At 43.3% G+C, this 23,993-nt stretch overlaps 1 protein-coding gene across 1 annotated transcript; it reads left to right on the top strand.

Moving 5' to 3' along the window:
- Positions 1–1,800: 1,800 nt before the first annotated feature.
- Positions 1,801–8,351, top strand: LOC118547498 (zinc finger protein with KRAB and SCAN domains 4-like). The gene is made up of 5 exons (XM_036111020.2): positions 1,801–2,440; positions 3,984–4,128; positions 5,284–5,366; positions 6,321–6,444; positions 7,349–8,351. The coding sequence occupies exons 1-5, from the start codon at positions 2,006–2,008 to the stop codon at positions 8,209–8,211; spliced, it is 1,650 nt and encodes a 549-aa protein (XP_035966913.1). The 5' UTR covers positions 1,801–2,005; the 3' UTR covers positions 8,212–8,351.
- Positions 8,352–23,993: the final 15,642 nt, after the last annotated feature.

The following is a 23,993-nucleotide window of genomic DNA, read 5'->3' as shown; positions in this document are numbered from 1 at the left end:
CTTAACATAACCCCAATATCATTATGACAACTAAATTGATAGTAACTCCTTAATATCATTGTGTTTTAATTTTCCCAGTTGTCCCAAATGTGTTTTTACAGCTGTTTTGCTCTGATCAGGTTCCAAATAAGGTTTGCATTTGGCTGATACATCTATTCGGTCTCTTTTAATTTAAAACAGTTCCCTTTTCTCTGCTGCCTTTTCAAAAAATGCCATGTATTTGTTGAGGATCCAGGTTTTTCTGTCCTATGGAATATCCCACATTCTGAATTTTATTTATTGCTTCTTTTAAGTACCATTGAGCTCATTAATTCTCAAACGTACCTGCATATCACAACTACCTATGAAAATTTTATAGTTATGCACACCTAAGTTCCATCCTTCGACCTCCTGATTGAATTGATCTTGGTTGCAACCAAGATATCAAGATGCTTTAACGCTCCCCAATAATTCTAATGTGCTGTGCAGTGTGAAAAATGCTAACTTGCTTCTGAATCTCACCGATATGCAACTATTAGGATCTAGAAACCTAATTTGATTCAGGTTCACTTGTTTTGCCAACAATGCTTCATGGCAATGCCTTGTACCTCTTGTGGCGGCTCATCAAGAGACACATATTTTCTAGTAGTTTTCATTTGTAACAGCCTTTGGGACCTCTCATTTTCTTAAGTTCTATCCCTTTCTTGCTACCCTTTGAACTGCAGAGGGATAGACTGAGGAATAAAAACTCGAGAAGGTACCAGCATGGTACTTTTCCACTTTATAAACTTCTATACCAAACTTGCATTCCACTGAGTAGAAAGGGGACTTAGGGACATCTCAGTCCAGCAAAATAACTGCTGTCACTTCTGGCTTAAATCTTGCCGCCTCAGGCTCAAAGGAATCTCAGGGTTTCCTTCCATTTTAGTGAAGGCCTCGCTTACTATAGGTCAGCCATTATTCTAAGAACTTTACACACCAAAAAAACTCACTTACTGCTCACAACATCCCTATCTACTATTATTACCCCCAGTTAAGATTGGAAAAGTCAGGCACAAAGAGGTTATGTAGTTAACGGAGGTCACCCAGCTAGTAAGTGGTAAATAAAGCCAGGATTATGAGCCCAGGTATCTTGGCTTCAGAGTCTGTGGATCTACTCACTGAGCTAGACTCTGAATGGGAACTGGGAAGAAACAAAAAGAAAGCAAGCAGGAGAGAATAGGGTCCCGAAACCAGGGACAGCAGAGTTCCCCGAAGTAGGGAGCCGCATAAGCCTGGCTGCTGAAAGGAGGCCCTGGAAAACGTGAAGTGGTAACTGGTGGGGGAGGTTGGGCACTTGTAGTTAATTCGGCTGGAGGGGTCGGAATGGCTTTGTTGGCGGTTTGCTGCCTACAACGTGGTAAGGATGAATGCAAGCGGACTAGACAGGGATAGGGAGGGCGTTCCTCCAAGCCTTTGGCCGTAAAGGGCAGGACAGTGACAGCTGGAGGCAGGCGAGGCCCTGGGGCAGCCACTGCTCTCTCCCAAGCAGGCGCCTGGTGATGGCTCCGGCTTCTTTTGCAGGCCCTCCTGCCAGAGCTCTAAGGACGCCGAGGAAGCGGACCTTCTTCTGAACGTTAGTGTCCGATGCACGCCAGCTCTTTAGCCGAGCTTACATCAGAGCCCCGCGATTTAGAGGTGAGGTCTTATTTCCTCTGCAGAGCCGGCCTCGTCCCGCGGCGGGCCCGGCAGCTGAAGGGTTAACTCGGGGCCGCCACCGAGAGGCGCGTCCTAGAGAGCCGAGGAAATGGCGCGGGCCCCCGGCTTCCGGTGCCGAGCTTCCGGCGCCTGGGCTCCCGGCACTCCTGCGCTCAGGGCGCCCGCCTGTGCCGGCCAGCCGCGGGCAGACTGGCGGCGGGCCTCGGGGCGGGAGCGGAGCCGCGGGAAAGCCGTGCCCCGTGCAGCCCGCAGTCGTGCCGGCCGGTAGCGACTCCACACTCGAGGATCCGCCCGGGAAGTAGAGGCGCTCGCCGGCGCGAGGCCCGGGATGGCCAGAGAGTCGAAGGCCAGCGCGGCCTTGGACGCCCACTCTGCGGAGGAGCGGCCGGGGCTCCTGACTGGGGTCTTGACGGTGAAGGTGGAGGAGGAGGACGCCCCCGCGCCGGCGGCAGAGGCGGGTGCGCCCGGCAGCCCGGCCCCTGGCCCCGAGCGCTCGCGCCGGCGCTTCCGGGGCTTCCGCTACCCCGAGGCCGAGGGGCCCCGCGAGGCGCTGAGCCGGCTCCGGGAGCTCTGCCGTCAGTGGCTGCGGCCCGAGACGCACAGCAAGGAGCAGATCGTGGAGCTGCTGGTGCTGGAGCAGTTCCTGACCATCCTGCCCGAGGAGCTGCAGGCCTGGGTGCGGGAGCGGCACCCGGAGAGCGGGGACGAGGTGGTGGTGCTCTTGGAGCATCTGCAGAGGCAGCTGGAGGAGCCAGGGCCGCAGGTAGAGGCAAAGGGCTTAGTATCTGAGAGCCGGGCTCTGTCTCTTCCTGAGGTCTCAAGATCGGTGTGAGGGGCGTTTCTGGAAGATCCAGAAGTTCTTAATCTCTTTTTGTATCATGAACCTCTTTGCTCCTCCGGAGAAGTCCCTGGACCCCTCCTCATACTAGTATTTTTAAGAATATGAAGGATTACAAAAGAACTCAGTTACATTGAAACACGGTTCAACAGAGCATGAAACAAATTAGTGATAAAATTATCTATATGTTCTTTAAAATTAATGCACCAAATAGTAAGACCTAGGGACAGGCCCGGTAACTGGTAGAGGTTCAAAGTGGTGCTGAATGACTTTGATAGTGTTTGCCTGGTTGTGCCTACTTAGGATTATAACACTTTGGTTTGCTGCTTCCATTCATAATTGAAGGAATAGCTAAATTTTGCTTAGACGCCAATAAAAATAGAAATATGTTTCCTACTTAAATTCATAGAACACTTGGGAGTCCATGAACCACAGGTTAGGAACTCCTGGGTTCATTTTTATCCGCATCTTCTTGCTTTTTGTAGACCACTTTTTTAAAAAGATTTTATTTATTTTTTTAAAATATTTATTTGACAGAGAGAGACACAGCAAGAGAGGGAACACAAGCAGGGGGAGTGGGAGAGGGAGAAGCAGGCTTCCCGCTGAGCAGGGAGCCCTGATGTGGGGCTCAGTCCCAGGACTCTGGATCATGACCTGAGCCGAAGGCAGACGCTTAATGACTGAGCCACCCGGGCGCCCTGTAGACCATTTTCCACGTGCATTATCCTGTATTTTTGTGCGTTCCTTTCAGGGAACACATAACCAGAGTAACTGGTGACCAGGAGACCAAGCTACTTGAATTGGCAGTAGTGCCTCCGAGTCCTATAACAGTGAAAACTCATTTCAAGTCTCTTAGTATCAGGTTGTGCGTTTTATATAGAGGATGTGGAAATTCTAAGCTGCATATAAGCTAATGATCATGAAAGTGGATTCAGAACTAATTACAAATGCCTGGAAAGAAACATGCACTTATTGAGGATGAACCATGTACCAGGCCATGTGTTAGGTGATTTGACATCTTATTTACTAGTCCTCCAGACCTTGTAAGCTAGAAATTATTATTTCCACTTTTCAGTAAGAAAAATTATGAATATTATGAATATTCTGAGAACTTAACACTAGTTCCCAAAGAGCACAACGTATATAATGAAGGCGCATGCGGTAGTGGTTAAGAGCATGGACTCTGGGTTCCCTCTGCCTGACTCCCCATCCTAGCATCACCACTTATTAGCTGGGTGACCTTGGGCAAGTTGCTTCAACTCTGGGCCTCCGTTTCCTCATTACAAAAATACAGATAGTAATAGTCCCTAGCTCATAGAGTTGTTTTTTTTTCTCATAGAGTTGTTATCTGCATTCAGTGAATTAATATTCATAAGGCTCTTAGAAATAGCGCCTGGAAAATAGGAAGTACTAGCACATAGAAAGCACAATAGAAGTTTTGATGAATCAATACGTGAATGACTTCCAGGTCCCAGGTGGTGACCAGAGGCAGCTACTCTGTTGCAAGATGGCGGTGTTGACACCAGCTCAGAGGCCATGGAGTACCCAGTTCCAGCCAATGAAGGCTCTGCTCAAGCACGAATCTCTGGGATCCCAGGCCTCAGCAGACAGGGGTGAGTGTTATGTTCTGGGCAGTTTGAATTCTACAGACTTCATCAGCTTCATTTAAAAGACAGATCTGTTGACAGATGCTTTATATGCCCATCACAGATCCACTTTACTTTTAGATTGAGATGACAGGGAAATTTCAAACAATGGTGGGAAGCTTTTCTAACCAAACCTGACCTAGTAAATATAAGACTATTAAAAGTGGTGTTTGGAAAGAATTGATTTTTTAATAACAGAGTGACCTCCGTTCATTTAACATGAATTTATGGAGGACCCCCGCTCCCCCCCCCCCCCCACAAGTGTGGTAGCCAGTGTTCTGACACCAGGGATAGAGCTGGCAGTAAGACAGATTTCTTGCTTCACTGGAGCTTACATTCTAAAAGGGAAGATGGCAAAGAATGTAATGATGAAATTTTAGTTATTGGTAAGTGCTGTGAAGAATATAAGGCAAGAAATGTAAATCCCAGACATTGTAGGACTGCTGCAAATCAAAGAGTATAAATCTTCTAAACCCTTGGTCTGTAACTAGAACAGGGTGAGAATCACTCCATGGGAAAGCACCATATGTTCCTTGAATGCTGTGCACATTTGGGTGTATTCCCAAGACACACAGCCCTGGGACACACCAGCCGACACGCAGTCTTTATTTCAACACACAGGTTCTGACCTAAACTAACTTGTTCTCTGCCCCTTGCAAAGTTCAGCTCTTCCAGGAAAACCGGAAGTTACCCTTTACTTCTCTCAAATCTAAGCAAGTTCCATGTAAGCGTTACTCATTTTCTTCTTTCTAGGCCTAACCTCATCTGACTCTTAGTTTTTTAAAACTACAGCAGAAACACCCTAAGAGCTAGTAAAGAGTTGTTTTAACATCAAAAATCTTCTTATCCCTTCTCGCAGCAAAATTCAAGACTGAAGATCTTCAAATGGAAAGCTTTGTTTTCTTTTGATGTTGCTTTCATGTCATGCACATCTGCAGGAGCACACCACGCCTCTCTAGGCCTAGGGCTGGAGCTGGTAGGGACCAGGCACTGGGGAAAGGAGCACATTCTGTATGAACTTCCTGGCAGGAATTTACTAGCCCAGTTTTTGAACTTGGAATCCACAGGCCAGGGAGGCTGGGTGCCAGGTTCCATCTCATCCAGAGCGTCTTTCCTTCTTAGTTCTCCAGGTTCCTGGGCTTGCCCCGGGAGGGCGCTGCAGAGGAGACGCAGTGGTGGCTGCCAGGCTGCCCTCAGAGCCCCAGGTGAGCTGGAGCCCCCTCCCCAGCACTCCTCACTGCTGTTGGGCTTCCCGTTAGGTCCCTTTCGCCCACTCCTCCTCCCTCATCCTACATCCACATGGAGTTGGAGTTTTCTGATCAATCCCAAGGTTGCTTACTGTTGTCTGCCTTTATTTTCCAAGAATTTTTTTGTTTTACTCCTAGCGCGGGGTACTATCTGGTTCCCCAGTTTTCATGCCCCATCTGTTTGGTCAGCTCCTTTATCAGTGGGATTTTCTTCTTCCACAGGGCGATTTAGCAAATACAAACCGAACATTTTGTTGTAATGATGATTTAGCTTTGTTTTTTAAAGATTCATAAATTGTGCTCTTAAGAGTTATGAGCACATGGCCTCTGCCCTCTAGGGACTTAAACTTGAAGGAACAGATGAGGCATATTCTTTAGTCTAAGGTTTAATATTAAAATCTGAACACTCTTTACTTAACCTCTTTACTTTAACACCTTACCCTGTCTTTCATGTCCTGCTTGAAGATCTCAGTGTTTGAGGCCCTATAATATCTATGTTTTCCCTGTTTTTTTTTTCACTTTAGACCTAGATTTCATTGTATATTTAAAATCGTTAATATAAATAAGCCCCCAGGCCACTTTGCCAAAGCACAGCATAAATATTTTAAAAGGTTTGGGTATGTTTCTCCTCCTTTCCCTGTACTGTCCCTTGTTTTCCAAACCCTTTTATGTTCTGAACTATTTAGATATTTATGTGAAAGTATTTTTCCAAATGTGTGTGATATTTCTTCTTTAATGGTTATATATATTTTTTTGACAAAAATGTTATTAGAGATAGGGTTAAGTAGGTATAGTGCACCACACTTGGTCTTTTTAAAGAGCCCCTTGAGAGGGGAACGTTCACTTTCCTGTGCCCAGCTGTGGGCGTGACTTTGGGGAAGAGGAGCTAGGTGGGATCATGTACTATTTCAGGGCTTGCTGAAAACGGAAGACGTGGCCCTGGCTTTCTCCTCTGCATGGACACAGCTGGATTCACCTCGGGGGAGCTTCCACAGAGATGAAAGGCAGGAGAACTGTGGTGGCCTGACCCCCCTGGGTAAGACGGATGGGTGCTGGTTTCTCCTAGGGTTTCGTGGCTTCCTTTATCGGTCAGAACCTACCGGGCTGTGAGAACCTGTTTGAACTGTTTGCATTCAGAGCCACCATTTCTGAACCCCAACTCCTAACCACATGTGTGACCAGCTCCTTAACCCCTGTGACCTTGCCTCCTTCCCCGTCCTGCCAGTGCTCTGGTCAGGTGAAGTGGGATGCAGCACATGCAACCCCCCGCACAGGCCTCGCTCACAGTAGGTGCGCGGTGTTGATCCCCTCCCCACTGCCAGCCTCGACAGAGGAGAGCTGGGTGCTCCTCAGGAAATGGGCCGTGGGCCCGCAGAGCATAAGAGCAAGAAGTGACCTGGAATGGATAGCAGAGCCGACCTAGAGATCAGGGCACAGGACACAGGGCAACAGCTTGACTCGTCTGAGCTCACACCGCTCCATCCGGTACAGTGGGAGCTCCAGCTCACATCTGTCAGCACTGAAGCCAGTCCTTGTCTGGGATCAGAGTGACTGCTCGTATCCCTGATTAGGGATCAGTTTCTAAGTTCCCGCTTGCCCCGTTTCTTACAGAACGTTTCGCAAGTCCTTACACTTGCCTGCTTCCTGCTGCCTTCTGCCCAGCCCCCCTAGCGTTCAGCCCCAGTGCAGGGCCCTGCCTTCGTCCTTAGGACTTAGAGCCTCTGTGTGTGTCCCCAGCACAGTCCTCACCACCTTCCTCCACTCCCAGTGTGCACCCTGCTCCCGATGGCCCCATGCCTATTCTCCGGTCTCCTTCCTCCCCAGCACCCGTTGTCCCCCTTTATTCCCACCCTTATCCTTTCACGGAAATCCTCATCCCTGTGTCTGTGGAACTCTGTGGCAGGGCATAACTGACCATGTCTGGCCACTTGTTATTTCAGGTGGTAACATGCAGGCTGAGATCACGGACCTGCCCCCAGATGAGGAACATCCAGGACAAGAGCCTGGGGAAATACCGTGCCACTTGAGTGAAGACATTGCCCAGATTCCTGCCTGTGTAGAAGCTGGTGAACAGGAGGGCAGGTTACCAAGAAAGCAGAAAAATGCCACAGGAAGTAGACGGCACTATTGTCATGAATGTGGAAAGAGTTTTGCTCAGAGTTCGGGCCTGACTAAACACAGGAGAATCCACACTGGTGAGAAACCCTATGAATGTGAGGAATGCGGCAAGACCTTTATCGGGAGCTCTGCCCTCGTCATCCATCAGAGAGTCCACACTGGGGAGAAACCATATGAGTGTGAAGAATGTGGCAAGGTCTTTAGTCACAGCTCAAACCTTATCAAACACCAGAGAACCCACACTGGGGAGAAGCCCTATGAGTGTGAGGACTGTGGGAAGACCTTCAGCCAGAGCTGCAGCCTCCTAGAACATCACAAAATCCACACGGGGGAGAAGCCGTACCAGTGCAGCATGTGTGGTAAAGCTTTTAGGCGGAATTCACACCTCCTGAGACACCAGAGGATCCATGGCGATAGAAACGTGCAGGATCCTGAACGTGGAGAGACCTGGGAGAGTCAGGGGAGGGTGGAAGGCCAGTGGGAAAATGTTGAGGCTCCCGTGTCTTATAAATGTAACGAGTGTGAGAGAAGTTTCACTCGGAACAGAAGCCTTATTGAACACCAAAAAATCCACACTGGTGAGAAACCCTATCAGTGCGACACATGTGGGAAAGGCTTCACCCGAACTTCATACCTTGTTCAACATCAGAGAAGCCACGTCGGAAAAAAAGTTCTATCACAGTGACCCACGTCGTACGTGGCAGAGTTGGTGCTCATTCCTCATTGAACCGAAGCCACCCGCAGCCCTTCCTGACCACAGAAACTGGGCTGGGCTTTATTGACCACTTCCCATCATCTTGTATTAGAAGACAGAGTCTGGCTGAGATGGATTCTCTTCTACATTCTAGAAGGTGGCTGAGGAACAGCTTATTTGATAGGAGGCTACAGGAGAGTTGTCTGGAAGGGGTAGGACCTGAAATGTTTATTCTCACCTACTAGACTGAAATGGGCTTCCAGACTGGCTAACCACCTCCAGCCAGCACTTTATGATGTCTCGTGGGCAGAAGGCTGGGGGCTGCTGCTCTGACCATTTTGCCCGTAAAGAATCCTCCATCAGTTGGTCAGATCCATGACATCTTACACTCCCCATTGTGCCTTTCGTATTGGTGCTTATAAACATTTATTAAATATACTAGTGAAGTGACCTCCATAGCTCTGAAAATCTAATGTGGTTTAGATTTCTGAGGCCTTTCTAACTAAGGCCACTTGTGTTTGTGTATAATTCTTGGAGGTTCTAGATTGTGGGTCAATTGTGTATTTATTGCCACGTACATAGGATTGTCAGAGTTGGGCTGGGGGAATCCGTATTTCTTCATCAGCATAGTACTTGTAGAAGAATGCCTTAAGCAGCTGGTCATTCAGATGTGGTGAGACTTCTCCATCCATAGAACTCCATTCTTCAGTCGATGTTAATTATATTTGTTCACATTAATTTTGCTACTTTTTAGGGGGAAACCTTTCACATTCAGGTAAATAAAAAGTGAATTGATCAAGTCAGATCCAACTGGTTATGAATTTTGATATAAATTCTTTGATGTTCAGCAGCTTGTTTCTCACCTTTTAGTTATCTTGGGCCCAACAAATTGCCAAGACACCATCTATATCCCTCCCTCCCAACTTCGAGCCAACTTGAATCACAGCTTATGATTTCCTCCAGATATTTATAACAATCTTCATTCATGTTTTCAGAACTGCTCTTTGGATGGGTCAGGATAGGAAGATAAAGTCAGAGGCAGCCAGTGAGGATGGGAGCCCAAGTATGGGCAGTAGGAGAAAATGTATCTGTTCAGAATTACATTGGAATCGTACTCCACAATGTCCAAAGTATCCACATGTGAAGCCACAATAAGAATTTTGTGATATCTCTTGTTTGCACCCAAATCACCTTCTACTGAGTTCTTCAAAGGCTGACATCTTCCTGATATCACCAGCTTCCAACTTCACCAGGCTGTGCCAAGAATGGATTCCATTTCTCATGGATCTCAGGGCCATGTTTTGTTCAGTCACCGGCATAGTGTTCCCTGTGCTCTCAAGTACCCTTTCTGGGTTCCTACTCTGAAGCAACACAGGCTGACAAGAGACTGCAGATGCTGGGGCTTCCCCTCTTACCACTTTCCTGCAGTCTTTCATTGCCTTCATTTCCCCCCACTGCAGTCTAATTTAAAATTTTATAGCTTTCCAAACTTTTACAGGCTTTCTCCACTTAATCTTTTCTAGCCTTTTAACATTTCCTTAATCTTTTGTTACTTCCACAAAGCTAGCAATTTCCTTTTCTCTATTTTTCCTAAATATTGGCTCATAGCCTTGATCTTAAACATTGTTCATTTTTCTTCGGTATTTTTTTATGTCATGGGGAGAAATGCATGTGAAAGCTTTTTATAAACCAGAAAGCATTATACACGTGTAACTTACTGGGATTAACGGGACTACTGTGCCTCCTTCACTCTTTCTGCTCTTTCCCAGCCTTAAAGGCTTCTCTGTAGAGGAGGAAATATTGTAGAAAAATACTTCCAAGTGCCTATTATGTCTGATAATGAAAGATAAAGCATATGCACACATACACACTTGGGCTTAGGGTTTCAGTATACTAAAGTTGATACAACATGCACATAAATTGGACAGTGCCATGAGAAATGCCTTGGGAATGGTGAGCTGAAAGGCATGGAATCTCAGGAAAAGGTTATTTCTGGCTGTGAGCTGTTAGCACATGGATAGGGTGATGTGTGAAAGAGCTGGGATTACTAAAGGAGTTTGTCAGATTTAGTAATTAACGCAAGTTTGAAATAGGTACATTGTAGGGGTCTTCAGTGCCAGAGCAAGGAGTTTAAATTGTATTCAGTAAGTACCAGGGAGCCACTGACACGATCAAAGTATTATCTATCTGGCAGTATTGTGTAATTTCAACTTAAAAACTACTTTGCTGGTAGTCTTGGACACCTTGCTTTTGTATAAAGCAAATGTATGTTTATGAAGTAAATTATAAAATGGCTTCAGCCCTAGCCTATTTAATAGTGTGGTCAAAAATTTATTTCCAGATGAAATTAAATCCAGGAAAATAAGCTGCTTAGTTAAGATATGGCCAGTATTTAAAGTAGAATAAAATGCCACTTTTGTGCTGTTTTAAAAATTGTTTTTACGAATTTTAGTGTTGATCAGTCAGCCATCTAGTTCATTTTTCCAACTGCTGCAATGCAGAAAAGCTCCATTTTGTTTTTTCTCCCTTTGCATGAGTAAGTAGCTGGTTATAACATTTTTTCCACTTGGGTAGAATGAATAGTTATTAGGAAAGGAGCTTTTGATGAATAGCCCTCCTAGATGTGTTCTTAATTTTGGTGAAGTATATAACCCTATGAAACACTGTTTTCTCCTTCAGAAGGAAAAAAAAAAAAGGACAGATTACCCACAGGGTTGTGAGGACCACTTATACAAACAAGTGCTGGGAGGCTCTGGTTCAAAGTGGCACCGTAGGAGACCTTGAACTTGCTTCCTCCCAGAGACACATTGAGTCCAGCCAGAATGGAACAATTTCCTCTTAAAAAACAAAGGTTGGCTGAGTGACAACTACACACCTGGCAAACAAGAAGAAAACCACATCGAGGCATGTAAAAGAGTTGGAACACAATTTTACAATAAAGCCCACCCCTGGCACAGTGACCCACAACTGGGAAGGAACTCAAAACCTGGAGCTTCTCCCTGAGGAGCAATGTGTTCAAACCCACATCAGGTATACCAACTTTTAAGACCTACACTTGAGAGACAACTCCTCAAAACATACACCTGAAAACCAACAGGGGCCTGAGTCCTAAGACCCAAAAGACTGAAGTGATCTGAGAAATTGCTCTTACAGGGCTCAGAGGCAGCTGATAGCAGGTGAAGGAGGCTCACGTGCTTCTATTAAAACATTGGCCTGAGGAGCAAGCATCTAATTGAATATATACTTAGGAGCCTGCTGGAACATTCCAGAGAGGAAACTGGCAGGTGCCATCTTTGCAGTCTCCCTTTACCATGCTCCAGAGCACCAGTATCTCTCATAAATGAGCTTTTACATGCCTCTGGTGTTTCCATTTTGGTGGCTGCCACCTAGGGGATGCTTCTGGATCATCTGGCTCTGGAGGCCAGGGAAGCTTATGTTCCTGGTCTCATGGGACTGTAGTATTTGGTGTCACCTCCAAAAGGAGCTCATACCCAGTCTGGTGCCCCAATTTTTGTGACTGCAAGAAAAGAAGAGAGGAACTACAAAAACAGTCAGAAAATAATTAACAAAATGTCAATAAGCACTTACCTATCAATTACCTTAAATGTAAATAGACTAAATTCTCCAATCAAAAGACATAGAGTGGCTGAATGGATAGAATGACAAGACCCACCTATATGCTGCCTACAAGACAGTCACTATAGATGTGAGGACACACAAGACTGAAAGTTAAGGGATGAAAAAAGATATTCCATGCAAATGGAAACCAAAAGAAAGCTGGAGTAGCTATACTTATATCAGATAAAATAGACTTTAAAACAAAGACTAATAAAAGACAAAGAAGGACAGGACATAATGATAAACGGGTCAATCCAACAAGAAGATATAACATTTGGGGGCGCCTGGGTGGCTCAGTCGGTTAAGTGTCTGCCTTCGGCTCCGTTCATGATCAGAGTCTGGGATCGAGCCCCGTATCGGGCTCCCTGCTCAGCAGGGAGTCTGCTTCTCCCTCTCCCTCTGCCTGCCGCTCTGCCTACTTGTGCTTTCCATCTCTCTGTCAAATAAATTAAAATCTTTAAAAAAAAAAAAAAGATAACATTTGTAAATATTTATGCACCCAACTTAGGAGTGCCTAAGTATGTAAAGCAAATATTAAACAGGAATGAAGGGAGAAATAACTCCAGAAACCAATATTGCACTGTATGTTAAATTTTTAAAAAAGTAATAAAGGGAGAAATAGCAGTACAACAACAGTAGGGCCTTCCATTGATGGATAGATCATCCAGACAGAAAATAAGGAAACATTGGCCTTACAGGACATGTTAGACCAGATAGACTTAACAGATATTTATAGAACATGCCAGCCTAAGGCAACAGAATACACATTCTCAGGAGCACGTGGAACATTTTCCAAGATACATTATATGTTATGCTACAAGACAAGTCTTTTTTTAAATTAAATTAGCCAATGTATAGTACATCTTTAGTTTTTGATATAATGTTCAATGATTCATTACTTGTGTATAACACCCAGTGCTCATCACATCATGTCACAAAACTAGTCTTTTTTTTTAAAGATTTTATTTATTTATTTGAGAGAGAGAGAAAGAGAGCGAGCACATGAGAGGGGGGAGGGTCAGAGGGAGAAGCAGACTCCCTGCCGAGCAGGGATCCCGATGCGGGACTCGATCCAGGGACTCCAGGATCATGACCTGAGCCGAAGGCAGTCGCTTAACCAACTGAGCCACCCAGGCGCCCACAAAACTAGTCTTAATAAATTCAAAATGATTGAATCATGTAAGTATCTTCCAACCACACTGGTATGAAATTAATTACACAAGGAAAACTTAAAAACTCACAAATATGTGGAGATTAAACAACATGCTACTGAACAACAGGTCAAAGATATCAAAAAATACCTTGAGACAAATGAAAATGGAAATGTAACATACTATACTTTATGGGATGCAGCAAAAGCAGTTCTAAGAGGTTCATAGTGATAAATGCCTATCTTGAAAAATAAGTCTCAATCTAACTTTATACATTAAGAAACTAGAAAAAGAAGAACAAATGAAGCCCAAAGTTAGTAGAAGGAAGAAAATAATAAAGATTATAGCAGAAATAAATGAAATAGAGACTAAAAAGACAGTAGAAAAGATCAATGGAACTAAAAGCTGGTTCTTTGAAAAGATAAAATTAACAAACCTCTAGGTAGACTCATCAAAGAAAAAAACAAGAGGACTGGAATAAAAATCAGAAAGGAAAGAAATGTTACAACCGATTACCACAGAAATACAAAGGGTCATAAGAGACTACTATGAACATTACAGGCCAATAGCTTGGACAACCTAGAAGAAATGGGTAAATTCCTAGAAACATACAACCTAACAAGACTGAATCATGATGAAATAGAAAATCTGAACAAAACAGTTACTAACGAGATTGAATCAGTAATCAAAAAGGTCCTAACAAAAAAAAAGTCCAAGACTAGACAGCTTCACTGGTGAATTCTACCAAATATTCAAAGAAGAATAATGATCTTTCTTAAATTCTTAAAAAAAAGAGAAGAGGAAGGAATTTCACACTCCTTTTATGAGGCCCGCATTACCCTGATTTCAAAACCAGACAAGGATGACACCAGAAAAGAAAATTACAGGCCAATATCCCTATTGAATATAGATGCAAAAATCCTCAAAATATTAGCAAACCACATTCAATAATACATTAAAAGAATCATACACATGATCAAGTGGCATTTATTCCAGGGATGCAAGGATGGTTCGACTTCTGCAAATCAGTCAATATGATACACCACATTAACAAAACAAAGGAGAAAGATTGTATGATCATCTCAATAGATGGAGAAAAAGCATTTGACAAAATTTAACATCATTTATGATAAAAACTCTCAACAAGGTGGGTATAGAGAGAATATAACATAATGAAGGCCATATATGACAAGCCCACAGCTAACATCATAATCAAAAGTGAAAAGCTGAAAACTTTCCCTCTAAGACCAGGAACAAGATAAGGCTGCCCACTCACCACTTTTATTCAACATAGTATTGAAAGACCTAGCCAGAGCTACTAGGCAAGAAAAAGAAATAAAAAGGTATCCAAATTGAAAAGGAAGAAGTGAAATTGTCATTATTTGCAGATGACATGGTATTATATATAGAAAATGCAGGAAGCCTGGGTGGCTCAATCAGTCAAGCATCTGCCTTCAGCTCAGGTCATGATCCCAGGGTCCTGGGATTGAGTTCTGCATCAGGCTTCTTGCTTGGCAGGGAGCCTGCTTCTCCTTCTGCCTGCCACTCCCCCTGCTTGTGTGCTTGTGCTCTCTCTCTGACAAATAAAATCTTAAAAAAAAAAAAAAAAGAAAATACTAGACACACACACACAGTTAGAACCACTAAATGAATTCAGTAAAGTTATAGGATACAAAATCAATACACAAAAATTTGTTATGTTTCTATACACTAATAATGAACTATCAGAGAAATTAAGAAAATAATCCCATTTATAATTACACCAAAAAGATTTACATACCCTGAAATAAATTTAACTAAGGAGGTAAAAGATCTATATATTGAAAACTATAAGACATTAATGAAAGAAATGGAAGACAAATTAATGGAAAGATATTCAATGTTCATGAATTGGAAGGATTAATATTGTTAAAATGTCCATACTACCTGAAGTAATCTACAGATTCAATGAAATCCCTATTAAAATTCCAATGATTTGGGAAGCTTTTGCCTTGGATGGGAAATGGAGTCATGGATTCAGCATGCCATGGTGGCACACTTGCCCTTTGCTCTTTCCCTCTGGATCAGTACCTGTTGTTTCTCCTTTCAAATATAGGAATTCTTTTCATCTGAAAGAATTCTCCTTATTTAAACAAAAAAAATTTTAATTCCAATGGTATTTTTCAAAGAAATAGAACAAACAATTTTAAAATTTGTATGGAACCATAAAAGACCCTGAATAGCCAAAGCGATCTTGAAAAAGAACAAAGCTAGAGTCATCATGCTCCCTGATTTCAAACCTTACTATAATTATAGTAATTAAGAGTATGGCATTGGCATAACAACAGATACATAGATCAATGAAACTAAATAGAGAGCCCAGAAATAAGCCCACCCATATATGGTCAATTAATTTATGACAAAGGAGCCAAGAATATACAATGGAAAAAGGACAGACAGTCTCTTAGATAAATGGTGTTGGGAAAATTGGACAGTCACATGCAAAATAATGAATCTGAACCACTATCTTATGCCATATACAAAAATTAAAATGGATTAGACTTGAATGTGAGACCTGAAACATAAAACTCTTAAAACACAGGCAGTAAGCTCTTTGATGTAGGTCTTGGCAGTGATTTTTTGAATCTGACACCAAAAACAAAAGCAATAGCAACAAAAGCAAAAGTAAACAAATGGGTCTGCATCAAACTAAAAATCTGCACAGAAAAGGAAACCATAACAAAATGAAAAGGCAACCTACGGAATGGGAAAAGATATTTGCAAATCACATTATCTGATAAATGTCTAATATCCAAAATACATAAAGAATTCATACTACTCAATAGCAAAACAAAACAAACAAACAAACAAAAAACCAAAAATCCAACTACTAAAAAATGGGCAAAAGCTCCGAATAGACATTTTTCCAAAGAAGACCTACAGATGGCCAACAGACACATGAAAAGATGCCCTATGTCATTAATCATCAGGGAAATGCAAATCAAAACCATAATGAGATATCCCCTCACACCTGTTAGAATGGCTATTATCAAAAAAGACAAAGAAATAACAAATGTTGGCAAAGATGCAGAGAAAGGGGAATCCTCATGCACAGTTTGTGGGAATGTAGATTTGGTGCAGCCACGGAAACAGTATGGAGGTTCCTCAAAAAATTAAAAATTGAACTACCATATGATCCAGCAATTCCACTTCTGAGTATTTATCAAGACAACCACTACCAACAAAACAAACGACAAACAAAAACCAAAAAAACACTACTCAAAAAGATATACGCACTTCCATGTTCACTGCAGCATTATTTACAATAGCCAAGATATGGACACAACCTAAGTGTTCACTGATGGAGAAGTGGGTAAAGAAACTGTGGTATATATACACAATGGGATATGATATGATAGTGGTTTAGAAGGGCTATCTCCGTAGGCCCTCTTTGTTTAGGAACCTGTTGGTATCACATCCAGCAGTTAGGCATCATTAATTGGTGGCTGATTGCTCTATTGTTTTCAATAATACCTTGTGCCATAAAATATTCAAGTATGATACAATTAAATTTAAACCCCTCTGTAGGGATAGTTTTGGGGGCCAGTATGTATAAGGTTTCTTTCTGACCCCAAGAGGGTTCTTCTTACTTGTCTTTTTTCCTGGTTCTCCTTGGTAAACTAGCCAGCCTAAGATTTATTACTTAGCTTTCATGGACTTATTAGCTTCCTTTAAATTGCCTACTACCAAAATCTACACTGTTTCAGAGAATACCTTTAGGCTTGACCTTTCCCATAATCTGTTCCAGGTATAGTCAGCTCCACTGGGGAGAGCCTCAAAGCACTCTGCTCTTACACCCACCCCTTCACCGGGGCAAAATATGAGTCACTGCTCCAGAGCTGAGGACAGGGATAGTGATCCACTTCTCTCAGTGACACTTCTGCATTATGATTAGGGTGCTGGGCCAGGCAGTAGCCTCTAGTCTTCCCAGCATGGAACCTCTGCCCTATAGCTTGTGTGAGGGCTTTCGGGGCTCCAGTTTTCTTAGCCTGCCATGCCTGAAGTAGACCCTCTGCCCTATGAACGGGGGCTGGGTGGAGGAAAGAGCTCTTCTTGACTTACTGGTCATACTTGCCTGGAATTTAGTCTCTGAAAAATAGAGCTTTGAAGGGATTAAAAACATGCTGGTACCTTGTCCCTCTTGGGGGAGGGGGGCACCTTAGGCTTTGCTTGAGCCTGGGGAACTGGGACCCCATGTTCTTAGACATAACCACCCAGACTGGAGCTTCCCTCACGCTGAGCCAGTGGATGGGGATCGGACAGGAAGTAGTTCATGGCACAAGTGCTACAGATTGTGTTCCTACCAAAATTTAGTAGATTTTCTTGAACAAATGTTTCCTTATTTGCTGTGTGCTCTTAGGACAATTTCCAGAGACTGTCAGTGGTAGTGTTCACCAGTTATGACTGTTTCACTCTGAGTGGGTCCTTGGAGCTCCTCATGCTGCCAATTTGGAAGTTATTTTTAAGATTTAATTTGTAATTATTTATTCCTAGTTTAATAATGGGTATTAAATTTTTATCAGTCATAGTCCATCCTTCTTTCAATGTGCTATGGACCTCTTGGGCTAGTATTTATTTAAGAGTTTTGAATTAATATTTATAAGTAAATTTGATTGGTAGTTTTCTCTATGCTAGATTTGACAGGTCTTAATATCAATGTAATATTTACTTTATAAAAGAACTTGGCTTAAACTTATACAGTGATGTATGTCAATTATTTCTCAACAAAACTAGAAAAAAAAAACCCTATTTGGAATAATTTCCTTTTTTTCTCTATGCTCCAGGAAAGTCTAAATAAAAACAGCTTTATGGGGGCGCCTGGGTGGCTCAGTCGTTAAGCGTCTGCCTTCAGCTCAGGTCATGATCCCAGGGTCCTGGGATCGAGCCCCGCATCGGGCTCCCTGCTCCGCGGGAAGCCTGCTTCTCCCTCTCCCACTCCCCCTGCTTGTGTTCCCTCTCTCACTGTGTCACATAAATAAATAAAATCTTTAAAAAAAAAAAAACAGCTTTATGTTTCTTAGAGTTTTTATAGATTTTACTGTGAAATTCACTGAACCTGGCACTGTCTTAGGGCTAGAACTTTGACAATTTTTCTATTTCTTCTCAGTCTGTGGCAGAGATTGCTCACTGTCCACCCAACATCCATTTTCCCTTTCCTCCTCAGAGCCATAATCCTGATTCTATCTGAATGCAGCACCACTGGAATATGGGACAACGTTTTGCAGTCTCCCAAGCAGCTGATCGTAGCCTCGAGACTACGTTCAAGTCAATGGGGCACCTATGGAAGTGCTCTGTGGGGCTTTCAGAGAAGGGCCTATAGGGAGTTGACTCAGCTAGGGCTGGACTTTTCTTTTTTATTCTGCTTTCCTTACTCCTTTACTCTTATATTGCAGATGTAACTGCTGGAGATCTAGCAGATTCACTGGATCCTAAGTTGATCATGAGAAATGTCAGCAGATACCACAGTGGTTTAACAGAAATGTATAAGCCTATATCCCTGGAAACAATGTGTGTGTGTGTATATGACATAATGGAGCTGCCATACCAGTCCTAAACTATCTGTCTCTATATTTCTTTTATAAAAAAGATAAATGAAGTTTTTTTTTTTTTAAAGATTTTATTTATTTATTTGACAGAGAGAGACACAGCGAGAGAGGGAACACAAGCAGGGGGAGTGGGAGAGGGAGAAGCAGGCTTCCCGCTGAGCAGAGAGCCTGATGTGGGGCTCGATCCCAGGACCCTGGGACCATGACCTGAGCTGAAGGCAGATGCTTAACGACTGAGCCACCCAGGCGCCCCTGTAGTTAATTTTAGTAATTTATAATTTTACAGAAAATCATATGTTAGCATGGCCAACTGGCACAAGTAAATGATAAAGTATAACAACAGAAAATTTAAATAGCTGAGCTTCAAAGAAAGAACAGGAAATTTCCCAGGTGCCAGAAATGAGGAGGGAACATGCAGGTAGCATGCCCGGTTGTGAAATGGTGCTAAAGAAACCTTCAGAGATACTATACTTGATACGGGCCACCAGTAAGGCAGTGTGTTGAGCTAGCTCTTTCATTTTTTTTTTTTTAAAGATTTTATTTATTTATTTGAGAAAGAGAGCATGAGCGGTGGGGAGCAAAAGAGGGAGAGGGAGAAGTAGACTCCCCGCTGAGCAGGGAGCCCGATGCGGGACTCGATCCCCGGACCCCGGGACCATGACCTGAGCCGAAGGCAGACGCTTAACTGACGGAGTTACCCAGGCGCCCCTACCTATTTCTGTATAACTCATTACTTCAAAACTCCGTGGCTTGAAACCACATTTATTATCTTTTACAATTTCTGTAATTCAGGAACTCAGGAATACGATAAGTGGGTAATTCTAGCTCAGGGTCTTCCTTGAGGTTCCAGTTCAAGGCTCAACCAAGGCTGCTGTCATCCTGACCTGGGGCTGGAGGGCTTCCTTCCAACAGGGCTCATTAGCATGGCTGGCCGGCAGGAGGCCTCAGTTCCCCCAGGGCCCATCCACCCAGCTCACTGAGTGTGACGGCATGGAGGCTCACTTCCCTCCCGGGAACGACCTGAGAGGCAGCTGGACACCCTGCTCTTCAGTGATCTAGACTCAGGTGTTACAGAGCCCCCCCCGCCCCCAGTCTAGCTGTGAGAAGCCAGTGACTGAACTCTGCTTACACACAGCATCAGTTTCCTGGTTCTACACGTGAGGAGCTTGCAAGTTACCAGTTTGTCCTGAACACACTGAGAAACCAGTGACTCTTTTGGATGCAGGAGAGAGGGGAGGACTCGACGAACTGCAGGCCCATGACTGGACAGTCAGATGAATCCAGGGAGGGAAGGTGTAGGAAGCAGAAACTCAAGAGTAATAACTGCGTGCCACCAAGCGAGGGTAGGAAAGCCAGAATACAAATGAGGAATGGCTGGAGGCTCAGTGTGGGCAACCCTGAGAGATGAAAACTCCAGGGAGCTCCAGTCACAGGGAGGCCCCCACAATACTGTGTGTTTTACCTCCAGGAGCTTGACCAGATTTCCACAGGAAATAGTAGAGAAAAATGCCCGTGTGCTTCCAGCCGGAGGAGAGGAAAGGGGACCATTTTTAGATATGTCAGAGCATTCTGTTCTTTTTAATAAGGCCTGCCTTCAGGAGAGACTAGCTATCCTGAGCCTAATCTGCTGGGGTGCTATCAGATCCTCACTGACCTGGGGGAAGAGAAATCCCCAATCCAGCCAGCTCTAGCCTTTCCTGTGGGAGAAGGGAATCACCAGTTCCAGCCACCACGTTCCACCGAAGACAAGAGGGCACTGGGGAACACTTGCAAAGTTCAGTCCAGACACAAAGGCTCACCGAGAGCAAAATTTAACTGCGTAAATTTTAAAGATCTTATTGGCTTCATTGAGCAATTCGTGAATTGGGCAGCACCCCATCTATCAGATGGAGAGAAGCTATACAAACTGAAAGACTTAAAGGCAGAAGGGTCTGGGAACAAGGAAGATACTCTGGGCAGAAAAAGCAGGTTGGTCAGTGCACGGTCACTTTCCTGTAGGGGCAACAGGCACTACCAGGCACGTTCCCTAACTAGTGCTGACCAGCTGATTCCTGATCGACCGGTTCATCTGTGATTCCAATTCCAGGAGAGCTGAGATGGTATGTAAGTTACATCTCAGTTTGACGATGTGAGGCTTAGCGTAAGTGACTGCGTGCGGGGCCTGCTGTCTTACAGTCTGTTTTTTTAAAAAAGATTTTATTTATTTATTTGAGAGAGCAAGCACAAGCAGGAGGAGCAGCAGGTAGAGGGAGAAGCAGACTCCCCGCTGAGCAGGGAGACCAACATGGGGCTCGATCCCAGGACCTTGAGATCATGACCTGAGCCGAAGGCAGGTGCTTAACCGACTGAGCCACTCAGGCGCCCCTGTCTTGTTTTTAATAATAGAATCATTTGGGGGCACCTGGGTGGCTCAGTTGGTTAAGTGCCCAACTTTTGATTCGGCTCAGGTCATGATCTCAGGGTTCTGGGACTGAGCCCCAACTCAGGCTCTGTGCTGGGTGTAGAGTCTGCTTGGGATTCTCTCTCTGCCGCCCCCCAACTCTCCCCTACCCTGCTTATGCATGCATGCTCTAAGACAAATACATACATAAATAAATAAATAATAATAGAATGCTTCCCACACCTTGCCACCACATTGCTAAAGGCCATTTTAAAGCACTTCCTTCTACTTAGTACATCTTGTATGGCTTTCAAGAAAAAAATGACAAGACATACCAAAAGGCAAAAAACACAATTTGAAAAGACAGCACAAGCATCAGAACAACACATGGCGGGAATGTTGAAATTATCAGAGCATGAATTTAAAATAACTACGGAAAATATGCTAAGGGCTCTAACAGATAAAGCAGATAGTGTGCAAGAACAGGTGCCTCGGCGATGTCAGCAGACAGATGGAAATCTTAGGAAAGAACCAAAAAAGACGTGCTAGACATGAAAAGCACTCTAACAAAAATGAAGAGTGCCTTTGATGGGCTTTTTAGAAAACTGGGCACAGATGATGAAGGAATCTCTGAACCAGAGGATAAATTCAGCTCACACTCAAGGAGAATGGAATTAGACTCTGCATTTAGAAGGCAGGAGTGTAAGGGAATCTGTGGATATATGTCAAAACCACAACAGACAGGGGCACCTGGGGGGCTCAGTCGGTAAAGCCTCTGCCTTCAGCTCAGGGCTCAGGTCATGATCTTGGGGTCCTGGGATCGAGCCCTGCATCAGGCTCCCTACTCCATGGGGGTTCTTCTTCTCCCTCTTCCTCTGCCCCTCCCCCTCCCCTCTTCCACCCCTCCCTTCCTCCTCCCCTACCCCCCGTTCTCTTTCTCTCTCAAATAAATAAATAAAATCTTTAAAAAAAGAACAACCCCATAGTGACGCTTCCATGCCCTAGAACAAGGGTACTGCCACAGATAAAAAAAAATAATTCGTCTTGAGAATGTACAATGGCAGAAAATAATGGACCACAGGAATAAGCATTTACCCTGGAAAAAGTCTGTAGAAATGAGCAGCGGAGTTGGCTCCCTAAGAGCTTCAGATATATAATGATCTGAAGGAAATGGTAAGTGGTATTTAGAACATTTAAGTATTTTTTAGACACCTAGAAGCCATAAATGGAAGAACATGATATAAAATGAGAAGAGCAGACTGATTTGAAAAAGAATCAAATAAAGCATTAGGAAATGAAATATACAGGCATTGAGATGAAAATCTATGTTAAGTAAACAACATATTAAATATAGTTAATGGAGAATAAGTAAACTGTAAGACTGATCTGAAGACATATATCACAGAGAGATGAAGATCAGCAAAACACACTGGGAGTAAGAGACCTGGCCAACAGGGTGAGAAAGCCCAATCCACACAAGTGACAGGACCGCCAAGAGAACTTTGAGGGAGAGGCTGACTGAGAATTGCAGGAATTGATGGATGACCTAAATCTCAAGTTGGAAGAAACACTTCAAAGTGGTGAAAGAAAAGAACAGTCAGCCTTCTAAGCAGACTGAGTTCATGAGGGCTCTCTCACTGCAAATACATGGAAACCAATATTCAAGGGGGAGAGTGGAACGAAAACATGTTCACACAAAGCCTAACGGAACTTGCCAATGCCAAACCACCGAAAAGCGCGCTCCAGTGACAACAAAAACGAATCTTCAAGAAAGCCTCAGTGAGTAAAACCAATGTGTTAAAACACATACGTGAAAATCTAATTAGTCGTTGATTATAAAAACCCACTAATAACAATAATTATAATGACAAGGTCAACTTGAGGTCAAGTGTAACTAAAATACTAATCAACAGTTGGAGCAGGCTCCTGGGAGGCATTCAGGTTTTGTGCAATATCATGCAGAAGGGCACACACAGAGATTAGTTTCATAATCTCACAAGTCAGGTGGGCATATTGAAATTTTATGTGTCACCAGTAAAAAGAAAGACTAAAAATGTATAATTTTCAAACATGTAAATGGGGGAAAGAGAAGAAAATATAAACTAACCAATATAAAACAGGAACTGAGAAAAAAATTAAAGAAAGATCATGGAAAATAGAAAAGACAAAATTGGGTGGTAGCAATAAACTGATAATCATAATAAACACAACTGGATTAAATTGATGAGTTAAAAGACAAGATTGAACATAGGAAATTTTATAAAGAGTTATTAGAATCAATTAAAAATTATAGTTCTTAGGAATGCAAATATATGCAATAAAAGTATATAAATAGGAAAGCAAGAAATTATAAAATCAGGATTCAAGATGATGTCCTTTAATTGGGAAATCCGGGTGGCAAAGATGAGGGGTGCCAAGTGATTGGCCATACAGGTGTTTTTCAAGATCTTTTGTTTTGTTTGTGTTTAATGACACATTAATAAGTGCTAGGTACTAAATTAACTACCTAAGTTACCAAACGAATAATCAAAATCATGGCATTCATGGACAAATGATGACAGTGTGTCATGAATCATACCAAGGATTGTAATTAATCCAATTCTGTACATAGGATATCCAAAGGAAATAATTTTTTAAAAGTAAAGGATGGGGGTGCCTGGGTGGCTCAGTCGGTTAAGCGACTGCCTTCGGCTCAGGTCATGATCCCAGGGTCCTGGGATCGAGTTCCGCATCAGGCTCCCTGCTCTGCGGGGAGTCTGCTTCTCCCTCTCCCACTCCCCCGCTTGTGTTCCCTCTCTCGCTGTGTCTCTCTCTGTCAAATAAATAAATAAAATCTTTAAAAAAAAAAAAGTAAAGGATGGGAAAGAGATACTAGGCTAATATTCTCTAAAAGAAATCATTCATGATAAAGAATTCTTGCAAATGAGGAGGGAACATTCTTAATGTTATGAGGATAATTATCAGAAACACACAGAAAATGTGATTTTTTGCCAAATCATTAGATACATCCATTCAAAATTAGGAATAAGATAAGGATGA

Source organism: Halichoerus grypus, chromosome 9 (genome assembly GCF_964656455.1).
Source record: "Halichoerus grypus chromosome 9, mHalGry1.hap1.1, whole genome shotgun sequence".
In the NCBI taxonomy this organism is placed as follows: domain Eukaryota; kingdom Metazoa; phylum Chordata; class Mammalia; order Carnivora; family Phocidae; genus Halichoerus; species Halichoerus grypus.
The sequence above is the reverse complement of the archived record's forward strand: the minus strand, read 5'-3'. Positions and strand labels throughout refer to the sequence as shown.

Excerpts from the sequence above, each read along its gene's own strand:
- LOC118547498 (XM_036111020.2), top strand. The coding sequence starts at position 2,006 with ATGGCCAGAGAGTCGAAGGCCAGCGCGGCCTTGGACGCCCACTCTGCG. Across the intron at positions 2,441-3,983 it reads TGGAGGAGCCAGGGCCGCAG|GTCCCAGGTGGTGACCAGAG; the intron begins GTAGAGGCAAAG and ends AATGACTTCCAG. Across the intron at positions 4,129-5,283 it reads CCAGGCCTCAGCAGACAGGG|TTCTCCAGGTTCCTGGGCTT; the intron begins GTGAGTGTTATG and ends TTTCCTTCTTAG.